General features: G+C 65.8%; 6 protein-coding genes across 6 annotated transcripts; 3 read left to right on the plus strand and 3 right to left on the minus strand.

Moving 5' to 3' along the window:
- Nucleotides 1-29: 29 nt before the first annotated feature.
- Nucleotides 30-590, plus strand: Q8F55_007180 (uncharacterized protein; the record flags this gene model as incomplete). The annotated part of the gene is made up of 1 exon (XM_069355619.1): nucleotides 30-590. One exon carries the CDS (start codon nucleotides 30-32, stop codon nucleotides 588-590), a length of 561 nt encoding a protein of 186 aa, XP_069207690.1.
- Nucleotides 591-837: 247 nt separating this feature from the next.
- On the plus strand, nucleotides 838-1,516 carry Q8F55_007181 (uncharacterized protein; the record flags this gene model as incomplete). The annotated part of the gene is made up of 2 exons (XM_069355620.1): nucleotides 838-1,380; nucleotides 1,469-1,516. The coding sequence occupies 2 exons, from the start codon at nucleotides 838-840 to the stop codon at nucleotides 1,514-1,516; spliced, it is 591 nt and encodes a 196-aa protein (XP_069207691.1).
- A 442-nt stretch (nucleotides 1,517-1,958) lies between these two features.
- On the minus strand, nucleotides 1,959-4,227 carry Q8F55_007182 (uncharacterized protein; the record flags this gene model as incomplete). The annotated part of the gene is made up of 4 exons (XM_069355621.1): nucleotides 1,959-2,101; nucleotides 2,151-2,326; nucleotides 2,365-4,103; nucleotides 4,141-4,227. 4 exons carry the CDS (start codon nucleotides 4,225-4,227, stop codon nucleotides 1,959-1,961), a joined length of 2,145 nt encoding a protein of 714 aa, XP_069207692.1.
- A 2,148-nt stretch (nucleotides 4,228-6,375) lies between these two features.
- On the plus strand, nucleotides 6,376-11,414 carry SSD1 (Translational repressor; the record flags this gene model as incomplete). The annotated part of the gene is made up of 3 exons (XM_069355622.1): nucleotides 6,376-8,085; nucleotides 8,124-11,349; nucleotides 11,395-11,414. The coding sequence occupies 3 exons, from the start codon at nucleotides 6,376-6,378 to the stop codon at nucleotides 11,412-11,414; spliced, it is 4,956 nt and encodes a 1,651-aa protein (XP_069207693.1).
- A 910-nt stretch (nucleotides 11,415-12,324) lies between these two features.
- Nucleotides 12,325-12,579, minus strand: Q8F55_007184 (uncharacterized protein; the record flags this gene model as incomplete). The annotated part of the gene is made up of 1 exon (XM_069355623.1): nucleotides 12,325-12,579. The coding sequence occupies one exon, from the start codon at nucleotides 12,577-12,579 to the stop codon at nucleotides 12,325-12,327; it is 255 nt and encodes an 84-aa protein (XP_069207694.1).
- A 774-nt stretch (nucleotides 12,580-13,353) lies between these two features.
- On the minus strand, nucleotides 13,354-18,505 carry Q8F55_007185 (uncharacterized protein; the record flags this gene model as incomplete). The annotated part of the gene is made up of 11 exons (XM_069355624.1): nucleotides 13,354-13,660; nucleotides 13,763-14,331; nucleotides 14,371-15,969; nucleotides 16,011-16,283; nucleotides 16,335-16,660; nucleotides 16,695-16,869; nucleotides 16,911-17,002; nucleotides 18,115-18,203; nucleotides 18,273-18,316; nucleotides 18,352-18,437; nucleotides 18,478-18,505. 11 exons carry the CDS (start codon nucleotides 18,503-18,505, stop codon nucleotides 13,354-13,356), a joined length of 3,588 nt encoding a protein of 1,195 aa, XP_069207695.1.
- Between the last annotated feature and the right edge of the window lie 209 nt (nucleotides 18,506-18,714).

An 18,714-nucleotide genomic window follows, 5' to 3' on the forward strand; every position in this document is an offset into this window, starting at 1 on the left:
CTCCTCCCCCCTCCCCCCCAACCCACCCAATGCCCAGCCCCAAGGTCGCCATCGCCATCGCCTCGTCCCCCTCAGCCGCGGACGGCCACCAGCCGGGCGACACGCTGCGCCCCTTCACGGCCTTCCGCTGGGCGGGCCTCGACGTCGATTTCATCTCCCCCTCCGGCTCGTACCCCGCCATCGAGCCGGCCTCGCCCACGACCGCCTCGTTCGAGGAGCGCGCGCTCCTCGCCGACCCAGGCAGCGAGCTGCGCGCGGCCCTCGCGCGCGTGCGCGCCCCCTCCGACCCGGGCGCCTACTCGATCGTCCTCGCGCCCCCTGGCAGCGTGTTCGCCGCTGCCGTCGCTGAGGCGGGCGGGATCGCAGTCACCGTGCCCCTGCCCAGCGCGACGTCGCCGCGCACCTCGCTCGATGTGGCGCGCGACGGGCCGGACCAGGCCGGCGCGGCCGACGTGCGCGCCGAGCTCGCGGGGCTGAGCGACGGCTCGCTCGGCGCCGTGTCGGTCAATGGCAGGGCTGTGAGCGCGCGCTCGGCGCGTGCCGCTGAGGCGGCGGCGCTGGCCGCCATCGACGTGTACAACAAGCTCTAGGCGGTGTAGGCGGTAGCATGTAGCATGCATACGATGTGGGAGACGACAGCGAGGGAGGGAGGAGGGGGTAGGGGTGACGTCATGGCGAGCGCCAACATGGCCCCCACGTGCCCTCCGCGTGGAATATATACCCAATACTTATTCTCATTAATCCCACTGGCAATGTCTCCGGCTCTGTCCTACGCCTCGGCTCGTCTTGTGCCAAAAGTCCAGTCGAGCTCACTCTCGACAACAAACCCCCACCACCATGGCCTTCCTCTTCCGCACGGCCGTCGCCCGCGCCCCGCTCACCGCACCACGGCTAGCCCTGCCGCTGGCGCCGCGCGCCGCGCCGCTCGCCTTCGCGTACGCGCGCTTCAACTCGACCTTCCCCTCCTCCCCCTCCTCCTCCCTCCCCTCGTCGAGCACCGACTCGCCCTCCGACCCCCTCTCCGCGCCGGAACCAGCCCCCGAACCCATCCTCTTCAACACGGCCGCGCCCAGCTCGGACCCGTCGCGCATCGCGCTCCCCGATGCGTCCCACCTCGTGCCGGACCTGCCCAACGCCGACGCCTGGTGGCGCGCAAGCACCCTCACAGCCGGCCGCGCGTTCCCCGGCACGCGCTTCTCGGGCCGCTCGCTCCCTGTGCGCTCGGGCAACATGTACTCGCAGACGTACCAGAACCTCGCGATGCGCCTCAGCGTCGGCAACGTCCGCAAGGACTTTAAGCGGTTCGAGTACCACGAGACGGCGGCCAAGCGGCGCGTCCGCCTCCGCTCCGAGAGGCATCGCAGGCGGTTCAAGGAGGAGGTGAGTGCGCCGGCCGGCCGCGAAGCGGTCGGCAGGAGGTGGGGGGAGGTCCCCCACCCTTGCGCTTCGTCCCTGCTAACAACCCCAGGTCCGCCAGCGCGTCCAGCAGGTCCAGATGCTCCGCGCGCGCAAGTAGTCGGTAGCAGTTGCATTGCATGGTGGTAGAGTGGCGGGGGCAGGGGCAGGGGTGGGCCGGGTGCATTGGTAGACTGACTGTGGCGGCGGTTGGAAAGCTCATCGCTTCGGCACGGCGGCAACGGGGCACAGCCACAAGCGCCTCGTTCGCGTCGAGCAGTTGTGTCTAGTCGTCGCTGGCCTCGAGCAGGGTGCCACTCTCGCCGCATTCGAGCCTGGTGCACTGCATCCCGAGCGATTAGGAGAACGGAGCGCAAGTCGCCGCTTACCCAGCGGTTTGTCGGTCCACGGCTGTCCACAGCGCGAGCGACTGATCTGGCGGCGCGATCTGGAGGCACCGCCAGTGGCCGGGCTCGACATCTTGTCAGGTAACCGACTGCACCATGCATTATAGCCCAATATACCAATAAACCAAAGACCCAATGCCGACCCAATGCTCTCATCTACATGACCACACACCGGTGGTCCATCCCGGCCGACTCGACGCTCTCCTTTGCGATCTCGTCCGAGTTTTCCCTCTGCTTGGCCTTTACCTCGCGCGGGAACCAGTCCTTCATAAAGTTCATGAGCGCGGTGTCGAGGCATGCTGGGGGTGAGGGGTCAGCTTGCCTGATGCTGGGTATACCCCGACGTACACTTGTCAGCCAGCAGCACGCTCGGCGCGCGGCACAGCGGGCAGTTCTCCTTGCTGCGCTGCTGCATCTTGACGAGGCAGCGCACGCAGAACAGGTGGCCGCACGTCAGGCGGATGGGCTTGAACGCGATCGACATGCAGATGAGGCACGCGTAGTCGTCCAGGCTGGGGAGGATGCTGGAGGGTGGTCAGCGGCGTCTCGGGCCGGCACTTACGGCAGCAGCGTGTCGGTCAAGCTCGCGAGCAGCACATGCGGCAGGCTCGTGTTGTAAAAGACCCAGGTGGTGACGTTTCCGTCGGCCGTGATGTGGGCCGAGAGCGTCTGGCGCACAAAGGCCGAGAGGCCAGTGCTCGCCGTCAGCGCGGTGCGCTTGTCGTGCTTCTTGAGAATCTTGCGCGCGGCGTCAATGTTCGCAGTCTGGAAGCGCTTCAGGTCGAGCAGGAGCACGTTGAGGCGCAGGAACTCGTCCCACGCCTTGCGGCTCCGCTTGCCCTTTATGCTGCGCCTGTCCCCGAGCCCGCGCTTGACGACCTCGTTTGCAAAGATTTTCAGCCGGCGCTCGGCCTCGTCGACGCTCCGCTCGCCGCGGTCCCGCTCCGCCTGCGACTCGAAGATCTCGCTCTCGATCCACAGGCTGAAGATCTCGCGCCACGCGTACAGGTCCTTCTGCGACGGCGCGGCAGAGTGGTACTCGTACTTTACTAGCCCGTCGACGGGCGACGAGTTGAGCGGGGTCGGGAGCACCATGACCCCGTCGCCGGGCTGGATGCTGGCGGATATCATGCCGCACAGCGCGGCCGTCGCCTTGCGGAACTGCTCCTGCTGCTCCTTGTGGAACTCTGAGAGCGAGCGCAGCGCCGCGGTCAGCACGTTGAAGAACGCCTCGTCAGAGTGTAGCGGGATGATGAACTCGCGCTCCGACGACGACAGGGGCGGGGACTCGGCGGGCGCGCCGCGCGTGGACGGCCCGGCCAGGCTAGGCGTCAGGCTCTCGGTCGACGCGAGCTCATGGATCGTCGCGCGTGCCGGCCCCACCGGCGTGTCGGCGCCGCCGACCTCGACATCGACGTCGCTCGGCCCCATCGCCTCGCCGAGCGACAGCTTGCCCATCCCGTCCTGGAGGTTGGCGCCGCTCGCGAGCGCGAAGATGGGCGACGCAATCGCTCGCATGTGCTTGAGCGTCGGGCTGGGCGGGATGCCGGCCGCGCGCGGCGTCTTGAGCGTGCTGGGCGACATGGCCTCCTCGAGCCCGGCAAACGCGTCGCTCTCCTCGTCCGTGTCCGTGTCGGTCGTGTACAGCGGCGTCGAGTCGCTCCTGTCCGGCGTGTTGGCCCCGCTCCCGACCTCGAGGTGCGCGACGTGCAGGCGGATCTGAGGCACCGGGTTCTTCTCGTCCCCCGCCAGCACGTACTCTGCCTTGACGCCCTCTGCGCGCTTGATGATGCGGTGCGTGGGCGGGCTGGCCGCGGCCTCGTCGTTGAACGTGGGTATCCGCGTATCGCTCTCCGACATGGTCCGCAGCATGCCCGTCACGCTCATGGGGCGCGCGGGCGGCGTCGTGCCCAGGCCTCCCCCGTCGGCGTCGGACACGAGCCGCAGCCGGAACTTGCGGGGCGCGAGCGACCCGCCGTTCGGAACACTCCCAGCCACTTCCTCCTCGTCCTCGCCGTCGTCGTCGAACACGGGGTCCAGGAGCACCTCCTTCGGGCTGTGCTTGTGCGTCTTGCCCACCTCGGGGGAGAGCGACGTCGACTCGAACTCAAACTCGAACATGTCGTCGTTGTCATCGAGCTCTTGGATCGCGGCGGGCGCCGGTGCCGCCGGCTGGGCTGGAGCCCCCGCCACCGTGGCTGCTGCCGCCCCCTGCTCCGTTACGAGCAGCTTGTGCAGCACCTCTGGCGGGAGCCCCATGCCCTCGAGCTCGGCCACGACATTCTTGATGAGTTTTTTGAGCTGCCGTCAGCGGCGCCCCAGGGTAAGCCCCCCTTACCTTGCCATACTCGATGGCCGAGTGCTTCCAGTCGTCTGGAAAGTCGGACGCCTCGAGCAGGTGCTGAAACTCCTTGCCAAACTTCATGGTGGGCTAGCACCTGCTAGCTGGGATACAAGTTGAAGCAAGCGATTATCGTTGTTGTTGTGTCATTCACCGGAGTGCTGCAGCCGCAGCATTGTCGTCGGGTGGAGCTGGGTCTGCCGTCGTTGGCGGTCGATTTGTTGATTTGACCAGTGGCTCTATTTCCAGAGCACGGCCTGCGTTCCCGTGGCTAAATTGAATGCTGCCGGCGGGCCGTGTGCGTACGCGTGGCGAGCTTCGCGTGGAGTGGCGTGGCGTTTTCACGCGTATGCAGAGCTGGGATTTAGTTTGGGGACAGGAATGTCTCAAACGTGCGTGAGGTCCGACGTCTTGCTTTGAAGCCCGACGTCGCCGACATGGTGGAGGGAGGGAGGGGGGAGGAAGGTAAAGCGCCAAGCATCGTACCTATCAGCACCACCCTCCACACGTCATTTGGGAGCCCCATAGACTGCCTCTGTCGAGGTCCATGACGCACTGACGTCCATGTTTTCTCCATACTGACTGACGTCAAGCATTGGTTGAATTCTCCGAGCATCGACGTCCTCGACGTGGTCGAGACTGGGTCGAGCAGGATAAAAGTTATAGACAGGCAGGTGCTGCCACAAAGCGATCGGCGCTGCTGGCTGGTGGCTTTTAGGTCGCACAGTATTGTACTCTCGGCGTGTGGCCCGTGCTCGACACAGCCCTTGGTCGCAGCACTGTCGCGGCGCGCAGCTCCGAACCAAGGTGGTCCGCGACAGTTTCATTGTCAGACGCCTAGCTTTGGCACAGTGACGGCGCTGCTCCTGGATGCAGCAGGCGGCAAGACACTGGTCGCTCGCCCCTCCTTCCTCCTCCCCCCCCCCCCTCCCTCCTCCAGCGCCGGTCATTGTCGGGGTGGCCCACCCCCGACCTGGCGATCACCGTTCTTGTACGTGTGCAGCGGCCATCTGCTGCAGCGCGCACCTCCGTCTTTCTCCAAGGCCGTTGGCACAATACCTGCCGAATGGGGAAGGAAGGAAGACGAGGAAGGCAGAGTCAGAGACGGGAAGCAGCAGGGAGGGAGGGAGGGAGGTGCGCTTGGCGCAACGCTCGGTCCTCTAGCGTGTCTCGGCGTAGTGGTCGCACGGGGGGGCGATAGTCGCCGGTGCACTCGGCCATGCATTGTTACAGTCGCGTCGCGTCGTTGTTTTTTTTCGGTACTGCTTGCTGCTTTCTGCCTCGGTAATAAAGTAATAATACTGGTGCATGGATTGTTACGTTGATGTTTATCAATTGGATGGATACCCGGTTACATTGACTTGTTGGCCGGTTGCGGCGATTGCGGGGCGGGGCGGGGCGGGCGACGGCGGCGACGAACGCGCCAGAGTCTAGGCAGGGGCGTCGGAAGGAACGACGGCGGAGGAGGAGGAGGCGGCGGCGGCGTCTGGGCTGGCCGGCCAGCTGGATTCTGGCCCCGTCATACTTGGTAGGCTGTAGCCAGGCGGGCAGGCGCGTGACTGGCAGAATGCACCTGCGCTCGCCGAATCTGGAGTGGACCGTCGTCGTCACACCTATGGCTTCACCCTGGCTGGTGCACCACTGCACGCACCACTGCACACACGCACCATTGTCACCCATCCCCACCTCCTCCTCTTCTCTCTCCTCGACGACCAACGCTCGCAAAGCAACAACAACCCACCAGGCCACTTCTCCTCTTTCACTCCTTCCCTCCCCTTCGCTCATTCTTGACTGCCTTCGCTTCACGCCTGTTAAACTCCTCCTCCATCTTCCCCCCCCCGCAACAACGACGACCACGAGGCTGTGCGACACATTCAACGCCGTCGCCGCCGCCGCCCAGGTCTCCGCATTCAACATCGAGTGAGTCTGGCTCCACCTCGCACTCCCACCACCCCTCTCCACCCCCCCACACTCTACAGGCAGTCACCACTGTCCTCGACACTTGCACTGGGCCAAACAAGTCGACCACCCCGTGCCCGCACGACCACGCTCGCCCCATTGGCCCACCCAGACACAACCCCCCATTGACAACATTCCCTCGCTGCCCCGGGTCCAAGCGTTGCGCTAACACCGCCTGCTCCCTCCCTCCCCCCTGCCTCCTTCCTCGCGATCCTTTTGCATCAGAACAGTTTGAACATCACTCGCCGCTTCGTTCCATTACTCTAGCTAGACATGGCCGACGCGCCCGCCGCAGCCTCATCCGCGGCCGGCGCGACGACGTCGTCAACCAACCCCGGCGCAACAACTACAAACCTCGCCCCGCCCAAAATCGCTCGTTCAAACTCTTCCGCATCGAGCAGGAGCAACTCTTCGCAGCGTGGTGGCCGTGGGCACCGATCGCCCGGTTCCTCTGCGTCCATCTCGCGCTCAAACTCGAACACGTCTCAAAACAAGGGCCCAGCCCCAGGTGGAGTCGATGGCCGGAGAAGGAGCGGCAACACGACCACGATAAGCGGCGGCACTAGCCTGGGCGGTGGCAGGGGCAAGGACAACATCCCCTCGACTGCCGCTGCTCCCGAGCACAAGCGCACGCGCACCAAGGGCGGCAACGAGAAGCCTCTGGGCCGTCGTGACTCTACCCGGGTCGCCAGCGCGCCTCGCCCATCGTCGAACAACCCCGACAACTCAAAGGACAAGAAGGAAGCAAAGGACAAGGAGGCGGCGGCGGCGGCAGCCCCAGCCCCAGCAACAGCGGCGTCAGAGGCCAAAGCAGCCCCTGCCGAGCCCGAGCTGAGGTCGCTTCGCGCCACCACTTCTCCACCAATCGACGCAATGGAGGCGGCTGTCACCGCCGCCACCAAAAAGCACGTCGAGACCCACGGCGGCGACGCTCTGAGCAGCCTGCAGCGCATGATCTCGGACCTCAAGGCCATCTCCCCCACCAACTCGAACCCCGGCTCTCGCCAGGTCAGCGGCACCAAGAACGACAAGGCGGCGTCGGTGAGCCCCACCACCTCGACCCCACCCCAGTCGGCGACGCTGCCCTCTGCACCGGTTTCTATTCCTACTGCTGGTGGTGCTTCGTCGTCCACAAAGCTCAAGGCCGACGCCCCGAGCTTCACGCCCGGCTCGTTGCGCTCTGGCAACTCACCGCTTGCTCCCACCGCCACGCTGTCGACTTCGGTCGGCGCACCTCCCCCCTCGAGGTCACCTACTGGGTCCGCGCACGGCAGGCGAACCTCTACTGCCCAGTCGGTCTCATCGCCGTTCAACTTTGCTAGCCCACCGCCTGGCGGCTTCATCCCCCAGCCGGGAGGGTTCCCCCAGCTCCCACACTTCCCTCTTGCCGCTTCCGGTTTCCCCGGCGCCGAAGGTGGCGATGATCTGGGTTCCTTCTCGCCGGATGCCTTCCAGCAGCAACAACAGCTTCTGGCGGCTCAGCAGCTCCAGCTCCAGCTTCTCCAAGCGCAGATCGTCCAGCAGCAGATTGCCGCTCAGCAGCAGCGTGACGCGGGTTTCATCGCACCTCGTTTCCAGGCCCTCGCAGCTCAGCGGGCGGCCATGCAACAGCAGCAACAGCAGACTGCCCAACTCGTCGAGGCGCAGCGATTGTTTGAGCTGCATCAGCAGCAGCAGCTCCTCCTGGCTCAGCAGCAGGAGGAGGCGACTCGCAGTGCCGCGCCTCTGGCCAGCCCACCTGCCGTCTTCGAGGAGGACTCCCCAGAGACGACGCCTTCCCTTGGCCCGACCGGCCGGCCTCAGCTGAACCCCGGTTTCACGTTCGGCAAGCGACGAGAGAGTGGTACGGAGCCGAAGAGCCCACCTGTCGTCGTCAACCGCAGCGAGGGCATCGGAGGTGCTGCTGCTACTGGCCTCGCCGGCCTCGCTGCCCGTGCCCACAAGCGCTCGGGCAGCGAGCTTACTCCGGCCATGGAGGAGCAGGTGAGTGTACATGAAATGACCTATAGCTGACAGTCAAGCTCGAGCTTCAGAGGCAGATTGAGGCCTTACAGGCCAAGCAGAAGGCCCTGATGAACCGCGGCAGCCAGTCTGGCCTTGACAAGATTGGCTCGTTGTCTTCGTCGCCAGGTTCGACATCGCAGATTGCCCGTCACCGCCGCACCGGCTCCAACGCCTCGGCCACGGCCACCTCGCCTGTTGACACAACATACGGTTCCCTCCTCAACGCCCCTCCCGAGCAGCCGATCGCTCGCTCTCTCGGCGACATGCCTCCTCCTCCCATCCCCGCCGCACACTCCCGTCGTCACAGCACCAACATGTTCAGCAGGGGCTTCGGGTTTGGTGGAGAGTACGTCGAGGATGGTGGCTCGATCAGCATCCCCGCGGGCCAGTTTGGCGGCCACCAGCGCACCGGCAGCCGATCTGGCTTCGAGTCGGGCAACTGGCGTATCAACGGAGGCGGCGGCGGCAACGGTGGCAACGCGGCCACTGCCGACCTCGCCTCGGCCCAGGCCCAGCTGGCATCCCTCGCTCAGTTCCGTGCTGCCGCTGGTAGCGGCCACGCCAAGATGGCTTCGTTCAGCTTCCCCAACATGCTTCCCAACCTGTTGGCGGCTACCACTCTTCAGGCCCCGGCTGGTCAGTCGTCGCTCTGGCAGCAGCAGCAGGCATTCCAGATGCAGCTGCAGCAGACGGCGCAGGGTCCTCAGCGCAAGTCGCTCTTTGCCCCTTACCTTCCCCAGGCCTCGCTCCCACCGCTCCTCAGCGCCGGCAAGCTTGTCGTCGGTATCCTTCGTGTCAACAAGAAGAACCGTTCGGATGCTTACGTCGCCACCGACGTTCTCGACGCTGACATCTACATTTGTGGCTCCAAGGACCGCAACCGTGCGCTCGAGGGCGACATCGTCGCTGTCGAGCTGCTCGACGTGGACGAGGTTTGGAGCACCAAAAAGGACAAGGAGGAAAAGAAGCGCAAGAAGGAGGAAAGCTATGACCCCAAGCCCTCGGCTTCGAGGAAGCTGGAGAAGAAGAAGGACGACATTGAGGTCGAGGGACAGGGTCTCTCCCTGTTCGAGGACGAGGAGGTCAACGACGACACCAAGCCGACGTACGCCGGTCACGTTGTTGCCGTTGTGGAGCGCATGCCTGGCCAGCTCTTCTCTGGCCAGCTCGGTGTTCTCCGTCCCTCGTCGGCCGCTACCAAGGAGAAGCAGGAGGCGGAGCGCCGCGAGCGCGAGGGAGACCGCAAGGTTGCCCCGGCCGAGCCCGAGCCGCGTCCCAAGATTGTGTGGTTCAAGCCTACCGACAAGCGTGTTCCTCTGATCGCCATCCCCACGGAGCAGGCACCGGTTGACTTTATCGACAACCCTGAGGCCCATGCCAACAAGTTGTTCGTTGCGACCATCAAGCGTTGGCCGATCACCTCGCTCCACCCCTTCGGCACGCTTGTCGAGGAGCTTGGCCCGATTGGTGATTCCGAGGTGGAGACGAGTGCCATCCTCAAAGACTGCAACTTCCCGACGGAAGAGTTCAGCGAGGTTGCCCTCAAGTGCCTGCCACCGCTGCCATGGAGCGTGCCCGAGCGCGAGTACGAGGTCCGTCTCGACCTGCGCGAGGAGCGCATCTTCACAATCGACCCGGCAACGGCCCGCGACCTCGACGATGCGCTGTCGATCAAGGCCGGAGACGACGGAACGTTCACCGTCGGCGTCCACATTGCCGACGTCGGCTACTTTGTCAAGGCCAACACGGCGCTCGACCGTGACGCGAGAAAGCGTGCCACATCGGTGTACCTCGTACAGCGTGCCGTCCCCATGCTGCCCCCGCTTCTCGCCGAGCAGCTCTGCAGCCTTGTCCCCGATGTCGAGCGCCTTGCGTTCTCGGCGTTCTTCGTCCTGGACAAGGACGGCAACGTGCTGGAGAGGTCGTACAGGCGCACTATTATCAAGTCGACGGCGCAGCTGTCGTACGACGACGCCGCCACGGTCCTCAACGGCGGTTCGCTCGCCGCGGGCAAGGTGTCCAACTCGCACAACGCGTCTGATGTTGAGAAGGACATCAAGCTGATCAACGACCTTGCGACCAAGCTCCGCGAGAGGCGTGTCGAGGCCGGTGCCATGACTGCGAGCAACAGCAAGCTCAGGTTCACCCTCGACGAGTCTGGACGCCCGATTGACGTGCACGCCGACGAGCGCACGGGCGCCACGACGCTGGTTGAGGAGTTTATGATCCTTGCCAACACGTCGATCGCGGCGGTCATTGCCAACGGACTGCCCGAGCAGGCACTGCTCCGACGCCACGAGGCCCCGATTGACCGCCGTATCGAGGCCTTTGTCAAGCGCGCCAAGCGCCTTGGTTACGACTTCGACGCCACCAACGCTGGTACGCTGCAAAAGTCGTTTGACAAGGTCGAGGACAAGGAGGCCGCGCTGTGCCTCCGCCTGCTCGGCAAGAAGGCTCTGCAGACTGCCAGATACTTCTGCACGGGCATGCTCGACATTGCCAAGTACTCGCACTGGGCTCTGAACGTGCCGCTGTACACGCACTTCACGTCGCCTATCCGCCGCTACGCCGACGTGCTCACGCACCGCATGCTCGACTCATGCCTGCAGAGCCCGACGCCCGGCGACGTCAAGTTCCACATGGACCGCGACCAGATTGCCAAGGCTGCCCAGCAGTGCAACATGAAGCGGCAGAGCGCCCGCCTCGCCCAGGACCAGTCGGCGCACTTGTTCTTGTGCATGCTGATTAGCGACCTTTCGGAGCGGTTCGGCCCGGTCATCCGCCAGGCGCACGTCACTGCCGTGTACGACCAGGCGTTTGACATTGTGGTGCCCGAGTTTGGCCTGGAGAAGCGCGTGCACGTGGACAAGATGCCGCTGGAGAACAGCGTGTTTGACGAGCACACGAATGTGCTGTCGCTGTACTGGACGACGACGGACGTGCTGTCTTTCCTTACGCAGTCTGTCGACGACGAGCACCTGCTCAAGATCAAGCAGCGACACGAGGGCCGCGCGACGGGTGCTGCGCCTGCTGCGGACACGAGCGCGCTGTTTGACGACTCGACGGTGTCTGCCAAGTCTGCCCAGTACCACAAGTCTGCGACTCGCACTGCGCTGTCGTTTGAGGGCCTGCGCAAGACTGGCAACGGCCACCGCATCCAGGACATCAAGGAGCTGTCGTCGCTGCCGGTGATCATTACGGCCGACATGGCCAAGAGCCCACCGGTGCTGGTTGTGTATGCCTGTGAGTGTGCCGGGGATTGGAACGAGGGTGAGACTGACTGTGCAGGCAACCCGTACTCGTCGTAGGCGGCGTAACCATCACACTCATCTGTTTCAAATTTCTTCAACAAGCAAGGGCGTGCGAGTCATCTGACTTGCGAGCATCACACAATGGTCTGGTGTCAAAGCATGCGTGGGCGGCGGGCGTACAGTGTGCGTTGCCCGCGCGATCATGGGTAGAGGTGTAGGATGTACATAATTGTGACGACGGCGAGGCAGCGAGCGCTGGCTGCGAAGCAGCCGGCGGGCGCGAGGGCGCGAGCAGGAGGCCGCTGTGGGGACCGCGGGGCATAGGCGCTGAGCAGTTGGGGTGGATGCAGCGCGAGCAACTAGAGGCAAAGGCAGGCGCGGCAGAGTGGTTGGAGGTGGAGGGTGGAGGCGGGGCGGCGGGCGGCAGCGCGTGAAGCTGGGCGCGCCATGGGGGGGGGGTTGGCGGGACAGGTCGGCGACGGCGTGACCGCTCGGCGCGCCACACACTGCGGGGCGCCGTGCGACGGTCCGGCGCGTCGGATCCTGCAGTCACGGGCGATGGTCACGGGATGGCGTGATGCGATGCGATGCTACGCCGCGGTTTCATGTCAAGGGCAGCGAGTGTTAGCGAGTGCATGGGATGCAGCGTGCGTCATGCGGCGTGCGGTGGGCCGGTCACAAGGTGTTGGTGGCAGGCAAGCAGGCAAGCTCCGGGGCGTGGCGGGTGGCGTGGTCAGTCTCACTCGGCACCACATGGTCCTCGCCACACCACACACACCACACCAGCTCGTGTCACAGCTACTTCTTATTCATGACATGCGATGCTTGCTATTGTATATACAAAGGGTACAGGCGAGGGAACCGGAATGAGGATGCAGGTATGTGTCGCCTTAAGGCGGTGAAGTGGTCCAAGTCTTTGAGTCTTAATGTCGTGGGCCGAGTGGCGCGAGGCGAGCCTCAAGCGACACTACAAGCGCACAGAGCCAGTGCTGCCCGAGAGCAAGACGGCGGCAGCCGCAGACGGCTTGAACGTAAAGGCCGGGACGGCGTGGTATCCCTCTGTCGCCTCGTCCTGGAGGTCCATGCCGACGGACGCGGTGGCAGCGGCGGCGGCGCGGCGCTGCGACAGGCTGGTCGACAGCGAGGGGGTCGAGGCGCGCGCGAGAGCGCCGGCGCGGTTGAGGGTGGCGGTGCGGGCGGCCCAGGCTGCGATGCGGGACATTGTGTGGGGGTGTCGGAGTGTTGTGGTGGTAGGTGGTAGGTTGTGGTGGCGCGAGCGCGGTGGTTGGGCTTGTTTGGCTTTGAGCGGTGGTGCTTGCTGCAACGTACGTCGACACTGCTCCTGGTTATATCTACTGCATGCAGCACGCGCAGCCCCATACAACAAGTGGGGCATGTTGTGCCAGCCATGTCGCAAGATTTCAGTGCCGGCCGGAGCATGAGCCATGGTCCGGTGGTGTGGTGGGTGAGACCCGTGCCTGGGATTTGCCACCCGTGCCACCCAGCCCCGCGCTGCCCGGACCAAGCGACCACATGATGTCAACAATGCAATGCTGGAACTGCACTGCTGCATGAGAGCCAAGCATGCCCAGGCCGACACGTCGGCGCTTGACGGGCGACGGCGCTGGCCGGGGGGTGCGGGGCCCGCTGCGGGGCCGCGGTGGGTTATCGATAGAGGCGAGGTGACGGGCGACGGCGGACGCCGGCTTGGCCGCGGGGCGGAGCTTGAGACTGGGCGCTCGTTCGTGACGTCGCTCGCCTTGGCACCCAGTGTCGGCGCGCCAGTCTGGCTAGGCTGGCCAAGGCGACGCGACATCCCAGCCTAGCTCACTCGCTGCGACGACGGCGCGACATGACGCGCGCTCCACCCCACCCACCGCTCAAAGCCCCCCGCGCCGGGCCCCGCCTGCAAGTGGTATGATACAGTGGCATGATGTCTATGGTCGTGTCTACGTCCCCCTCTACGCCGCGCCGCGCCGCGCTTCGCGCGTCGCGGCTAGGTAGGATACCGCGTCACCTTGCGCAAGTAGGCCGAGTGCACGGCGTACCAGAACGGCCCCTTCTCCTTGACCGCCTCGTCCATCGTCCCGCCTGGGCTTGGCTCGGCGGGGTACAGCAGCGCGTCGCGGACCAGCATGAGGTTCGCCTGCATCGCCTCGACCTGCGCCCACGTGTAGGACAGCAGCACCTCCTCGACCCGCTGCACGTCCCACTCGTCGACGAAGACGGCGAAGCGCGACCAGTCGAGCACGTCCCAGAAGGGGTGGTGCGTCGCGTGCCCGAAGATGACGGGGATGCAGCCGCTGGACACGAGTGTCAGCGAGTGTGCGAAGGGTTGGGGGCGAGGCAGTGGGGATAAGCAGGGAGGCGCTGCCTCGCCGCCGCTGCGCGCCGGCTCGACTCACCCATACACCACGTCTATCGTCCGCGTCGCCCACCCCGTCGTCCCCCGCGGCACCGGACAAAACACCGTCTCGTTAATCGTCTGCAGGTAGTCGCTCCCGGGCCTCAGCTCGCCCCACCACGTCTCGAGGGCATCCGCGCCCTCGAGCGCGCCGGGCCCAAACTTGCGCTTGCACTGGAGCTTCTGGCGCAGCACGCTCCCGGCGAGCAGGTTCCTCCCCTTGAACGTGGCGAGCACGGCGCGCTGCCTCGCCGGCTTGACCTTTGCGACGTCCGAGAACGCAGCCCGCAGCGCTTCCTGCAGGCACGTACGGCTCGGAATCACGACGTCCTGGTCCGGCTCGTAGCACGGCGTGTTCGTGTCCCCCATCGGCTGCCAGGCCATCACGCGCCGCCAGCGCGCCGGCTCGGCCTGGTGCCCCAGCTTGAGGTCCTGGATGTTCATCTGGTACGAGTTGCACCGGCCGACGTCGTGCGTGAAGGTCATGCTCATGTCGGCGCTGTCGATCTCGTGCGGCGCGCGCGCGAGCTGCGTCTGCGCGTGGTCGATCGCCTTGAGGACCGACGGGAACTGGGCGTGTCAGCTGCCACCTTGCCACTTGCCACGCACCATCATCTGCCGGTTAAAGCTGTAGAACGGGACAAAGGCTAGGCTCGCGTCCTCGCGGAACCGCTGCGAGATCTGCCACGCGGCCCGCTCCATGACCGTGTCGGCGCTGAAGCACCCAAACGGCGAGTTGCGCAGCTGCCAGAACTCGTTCTCGGGCTTGGCCTTGATCGCCTCGATGTCGTCGGGGTTCTTGACCGCCGTAAGCAGCGGATACTCGGGCTTGCTGGCAAAGTATCTTCGCGCGTCGGGGTTGAGCACATTCGCCCACGACATGCGCGCGACGTCGTGCACCAGCACGTCGGCGGCGTCGGTCTGGCGCTGAGCCGCAGGGTAGCTGAACAGCTTGGTACCCGCGACGTGGGCGAACGGGAAGCGCGCGCGGGGCACACACTGCGCGACGTGCGTGCACATGCAGTCGCCGGTATCGACGCAGAGCGTCGGGTGCCCGCACTGCACGCTGCAGACGTCCTTGAGCCGGCGCATGCGCCAGTCTGGCGCGCGCCCGAGCGGGAGCGCCGCCTGCTGGAGCACGATGGGGCGTGAGGTCGCGGCGAGCGTCGCGAGCCGCCGCCGCGCGTGCGCCTCGGCCCGCGCGAACCGCTCGCACTGGCGCGCGATCTGGCTCGCGTTGAACGCGTGCGGGTCGGGCCCGCGCGTGTCGAGCACTGCTGAGGCGAGCGGGTCGTCCTGGAAGAACGGGAGCGGCGAGCGCTTGCCGGCACAGCAGACGGGCGTCAGGCGCATGTTGTAGGCTTCTGGGGCTTCATCCGCCGCAGTATCGTGGGACTGCCGCGCCGCCCGCCGCCGCTCGCGCGAGAGCTGCAGCTCGCCGCCGTCGGGCCGCGTTAGCCGCAGGTACCCCGTCTCCGGGTGCACGGTCGCGCGGAACTCGGTCACGGCGTCCTCGTTCCACACGGGCTCGGGGACGCCGAGCGTGTGGTTGACGTCGATGCGCTCCTTGCCGCTGTTGTAGCTCTCCGCGAAGCGGAAGCTGAGCAGCACCTCGCCGTCGCCGCTACGCCGCGCGCGCACGTCCCACACGGTCGGCTCGGCACTGTCCTCCCACTTGTTGGTCCCGTTCCAGCTGTGCGTGTCGTCCTTGCCGGCCCGGATGAAGCGGTTGTACAGGATCTTACCGTGTTCCCCGCGCAGGGCGAGCGTCGCCGTGCACCCGTCGAGCGCGAGCACGTCGGCGGCGGAGTAGGCCTTGGGCGCGCCACACTCGAACGGCGGCTCATGCTGCCGCCGCGCGAGGAACGCCACTGTCTCCGCGAGCGTGTCGCTCGCGAGCGCGTGCAGCCCCGCGTCGATGCTCACGCGCGCCTTGTACCCGAGCACGCTGGACGCCTTGTCCGTGCTCCCGACGTAGTGGCTCGGGAAGCGGTCGTCGGCCGGAAGGACGCGCAGCGGCGAGCTCGAGTTGGTGAGCCACAGCGTCTTGCGGATCAGCTCGATCGCCGTCGTGCTGCTCGACGTGCCGACGTTGAACACCTCGACACTGCCGTGCGACCGGCCGAGCCAGGACCGCGCCTTGCCGTCGAGGCGCGTGATGGCGAGCGCGAAGGCGTCGACCACGTCGTCGACGTGCACCATGTCGAGCTGCGGGGTTAGTTTCAACGCATGTCACCGCCCCGACGCACGTTTTGATTCCCGCCAACCATCTGGATCGGGCGGTTCGACAGCGCATTGTTCATGATGGCTGGGATGAGGCGCTGGGGGTGGCCCTTTGCCGAGCCGTAGACATTCGACAGCCGCAGCATGATCGCGTTGAGCTTCTTGCTCCCCGCCCTGGTCACCACATCCACGTGCCGCGTGATCACGTCCTCCGCAAACGCCTTTGTCCGCCCGTACACGTTGGCCGGGTTATGCGGCGTGTCTTCGACGACCGGCAGGGTTTCTGGGTCGCCATAAACCTTAATAACGTTAGCATCGCCGATCGCCAAAGTGCCACACCCGCCACCAACCTCGCGCGAGCTCGCCTGGATGAACCAGCCCTTGTCCGGCAGTGCGTTGAGCACCATCTCCGTCCCGCGCACATTCACGTCGTTGCAGTCCTCGAGGTTCTCGAGGCACCACAGCACGCGCGACACGGCGGCGAGGTGCACCACGCCCGACGCGCCCTCGACCGCCTCGGCGAGCTTTGCCCCGTCCCGGATGTCGCCGTGCACCACGCGCAGGTCGGACGAGGGGTACGCCGTGCGGATCTCGTCGACCTCGTCGTCGTAGAAGATGACGTCGAGCACTGTCACAGGGACGTTGGCCTGCAGGAGGCGCCGCACGAGGCGTTTACCTTGAATTAGTGTGGCTGGCTGCCGAGCACGTACCGATCATGCCCCCGCCGCCCGTGACGAGAACCCGACCTCGGGCCGTCGGGAGTATCGTCTCTTGGCCGTCGTGCAGCGCAGCTTGGGTCGAGCTGGTGCCGTCGGTCTCGGTCTGGGGAAGCGCCCAGTTGAGCACGGTCTGCGAAAGCTTTCCTGGTCTCTCCTTGTTCAAGCTCTGGATCGTCAGCAACCCCCAGCTGCGCGGCGACTACGTACGTGGATCTCAAACACGAAAAGTATCACCGTGATAGACAGGAACACGAGCGCCAGCCGCCGGATGGTGATGCGCTCGGGGCGCGCACCAAGGCCTATCATTGTGGGTCGGGGGGGGGGGGGGGGTGGTGGATTGAGAGGAGGCAAGGCGGTCGACAATTGTATGCCTCGTCTTCACGTCGCGTCCGCTACAGTTCGTGCGTGGGTCAAGGAACAGGGGAACAAGTGGCCATCTTGGCTGCCGCAGGTCGTCGTAACCAGCGGGGGGCGGCTCGGCCTGCTGGAGGTCGCCTCCCGTCCGCCGGGTGAGCACCCACTGGCAAGAGGCCTGGTGTACCTTTCCCTTGAGTGGTCTTGCGACGCCGGCCGTCATCGAGAACTGTGGCGACACGGCGCGGCCGGCCGGTCATTCAGCCACCCTCATGACGACCCCTGAAAGTGACAATGTGTGGGTGGCGCCGATGCTCGGGAGCTAGGGCTAGGCGGACGAGCGGCTCCACCGCCGGCGGCATGGGGGCGGGCAGCGACGTTCGCGCTCCCTCTGAGGCAGGAGGACGACGCGACGCACTCCCCCTCGCCGGCCGGTTGCCCACCCGCAGCCGTTGTGCCACGCTGCGAGTGCCTCAACGTCTTGATACGCACACAAGCTGCTCTGTGACAGGGGCAGGGCTGTGCTGTTCTCCGTCGGTCGTCGGGGGTGCTCAGGGAGGAGGAAAGGGTGAGGGGGTTAGAGCGAGGGCGAGTCACAGACCGAGGAAAACGCCACACTCATCTTGCTTAACCTTGTTTTTTCTCGGGTCTAAGGCATGACTGACGAGGATGTACGCCGTCTTCCACAACGGGAGCGTTGATTCTTCTCGACGCATGCTGCCGGGGCAGCAGTCAAGCACACAGCGACCTCATTCCGCCGCGGAGGAAGCGGCCCGTCGCGTCGTCAAGGGGATGGATGACGGCCATCGCCTCAGGGGGAGCGGTGTTTGGGGGTGCGGGTGCCTCGTACTCGCTCGTCTCGGCTCGTGGTTGATGCGCTACCATGACCCCCCCGGTTCCAACGACGGCGGGAGTCTCGTAATCCGCAGGCAAGCGGCCCAGCAATCCCTTAGGCTCAACGCATGCATATCCAGGACAGGGTAGCCGCTAACAGGCACAGTCTGGGCCGCTCCGTTAGCCGCCGCGTCTCAACACCCCCGCCCCATGCCGCACTCACAGTTCCACACGACGTACAGCACGCCGCCCGTGATGCCGTACGACGCGAGCGTGCGCGCGGCCTCGAGCGGAGTGTTGCCCCGTGTCAGGCTGCGTGAGGGCGTGAGCGCCGCTGCCTTGGCCACTTCCTTCCCTACCCCAACCCCAGAGCCCACTCACATGAACTGGTCGACGCCCGCGCCAGCCGCAGCAGCGTACGCGCCCTCCCTCGTCAGCAAGCACGCACCCCCGGCCTCACCTTGAGCGCGAGCACTGTCGTGCCAGGGACCACCTCGAAGCCCTTGGTGTCGAAGGTCGCGGCCGAGTGCACCTCGAGGAGGAAGGCTGGGGCGGTGAGCGGTGCCGGCGGCGGGAAGCGGCTCACGTTGCGATGGAGCGTGGAGCGAGGCCATTGTGTGTCGCGCGTGGTGATGGGGAGAGAGGTGGGCGAGGTGGGCGAGGTGATGATCACTTGGGCGTGTCGAGGGCACCATGCACCATGACCCCCCGCACCCACGACCGATCGGTGCGGCGGGTGCGAGCGAGCGAGCGAGCACAGCGACGCGACAGTGGCACGAGGAGAGGCAGGCTCGAGCGCTTCGCGATGAACAGCGAGCGCATG

Source organism: Vanrija albida (genome assembly GCF_041260175.1).
Source record: "Vanrija albida strain AlHP1 chromosome Unknown contig_5, whole genome shotgun sequence".
In the NCBI taxonomy this organism is placed as follows: domain Eukaryota; kingdom Fungi; phylum Basidiomycota; class Tremellomycetes; order Trichosporonales; family Trichosporonaceae; genus Vanrija; species Vanrija albida.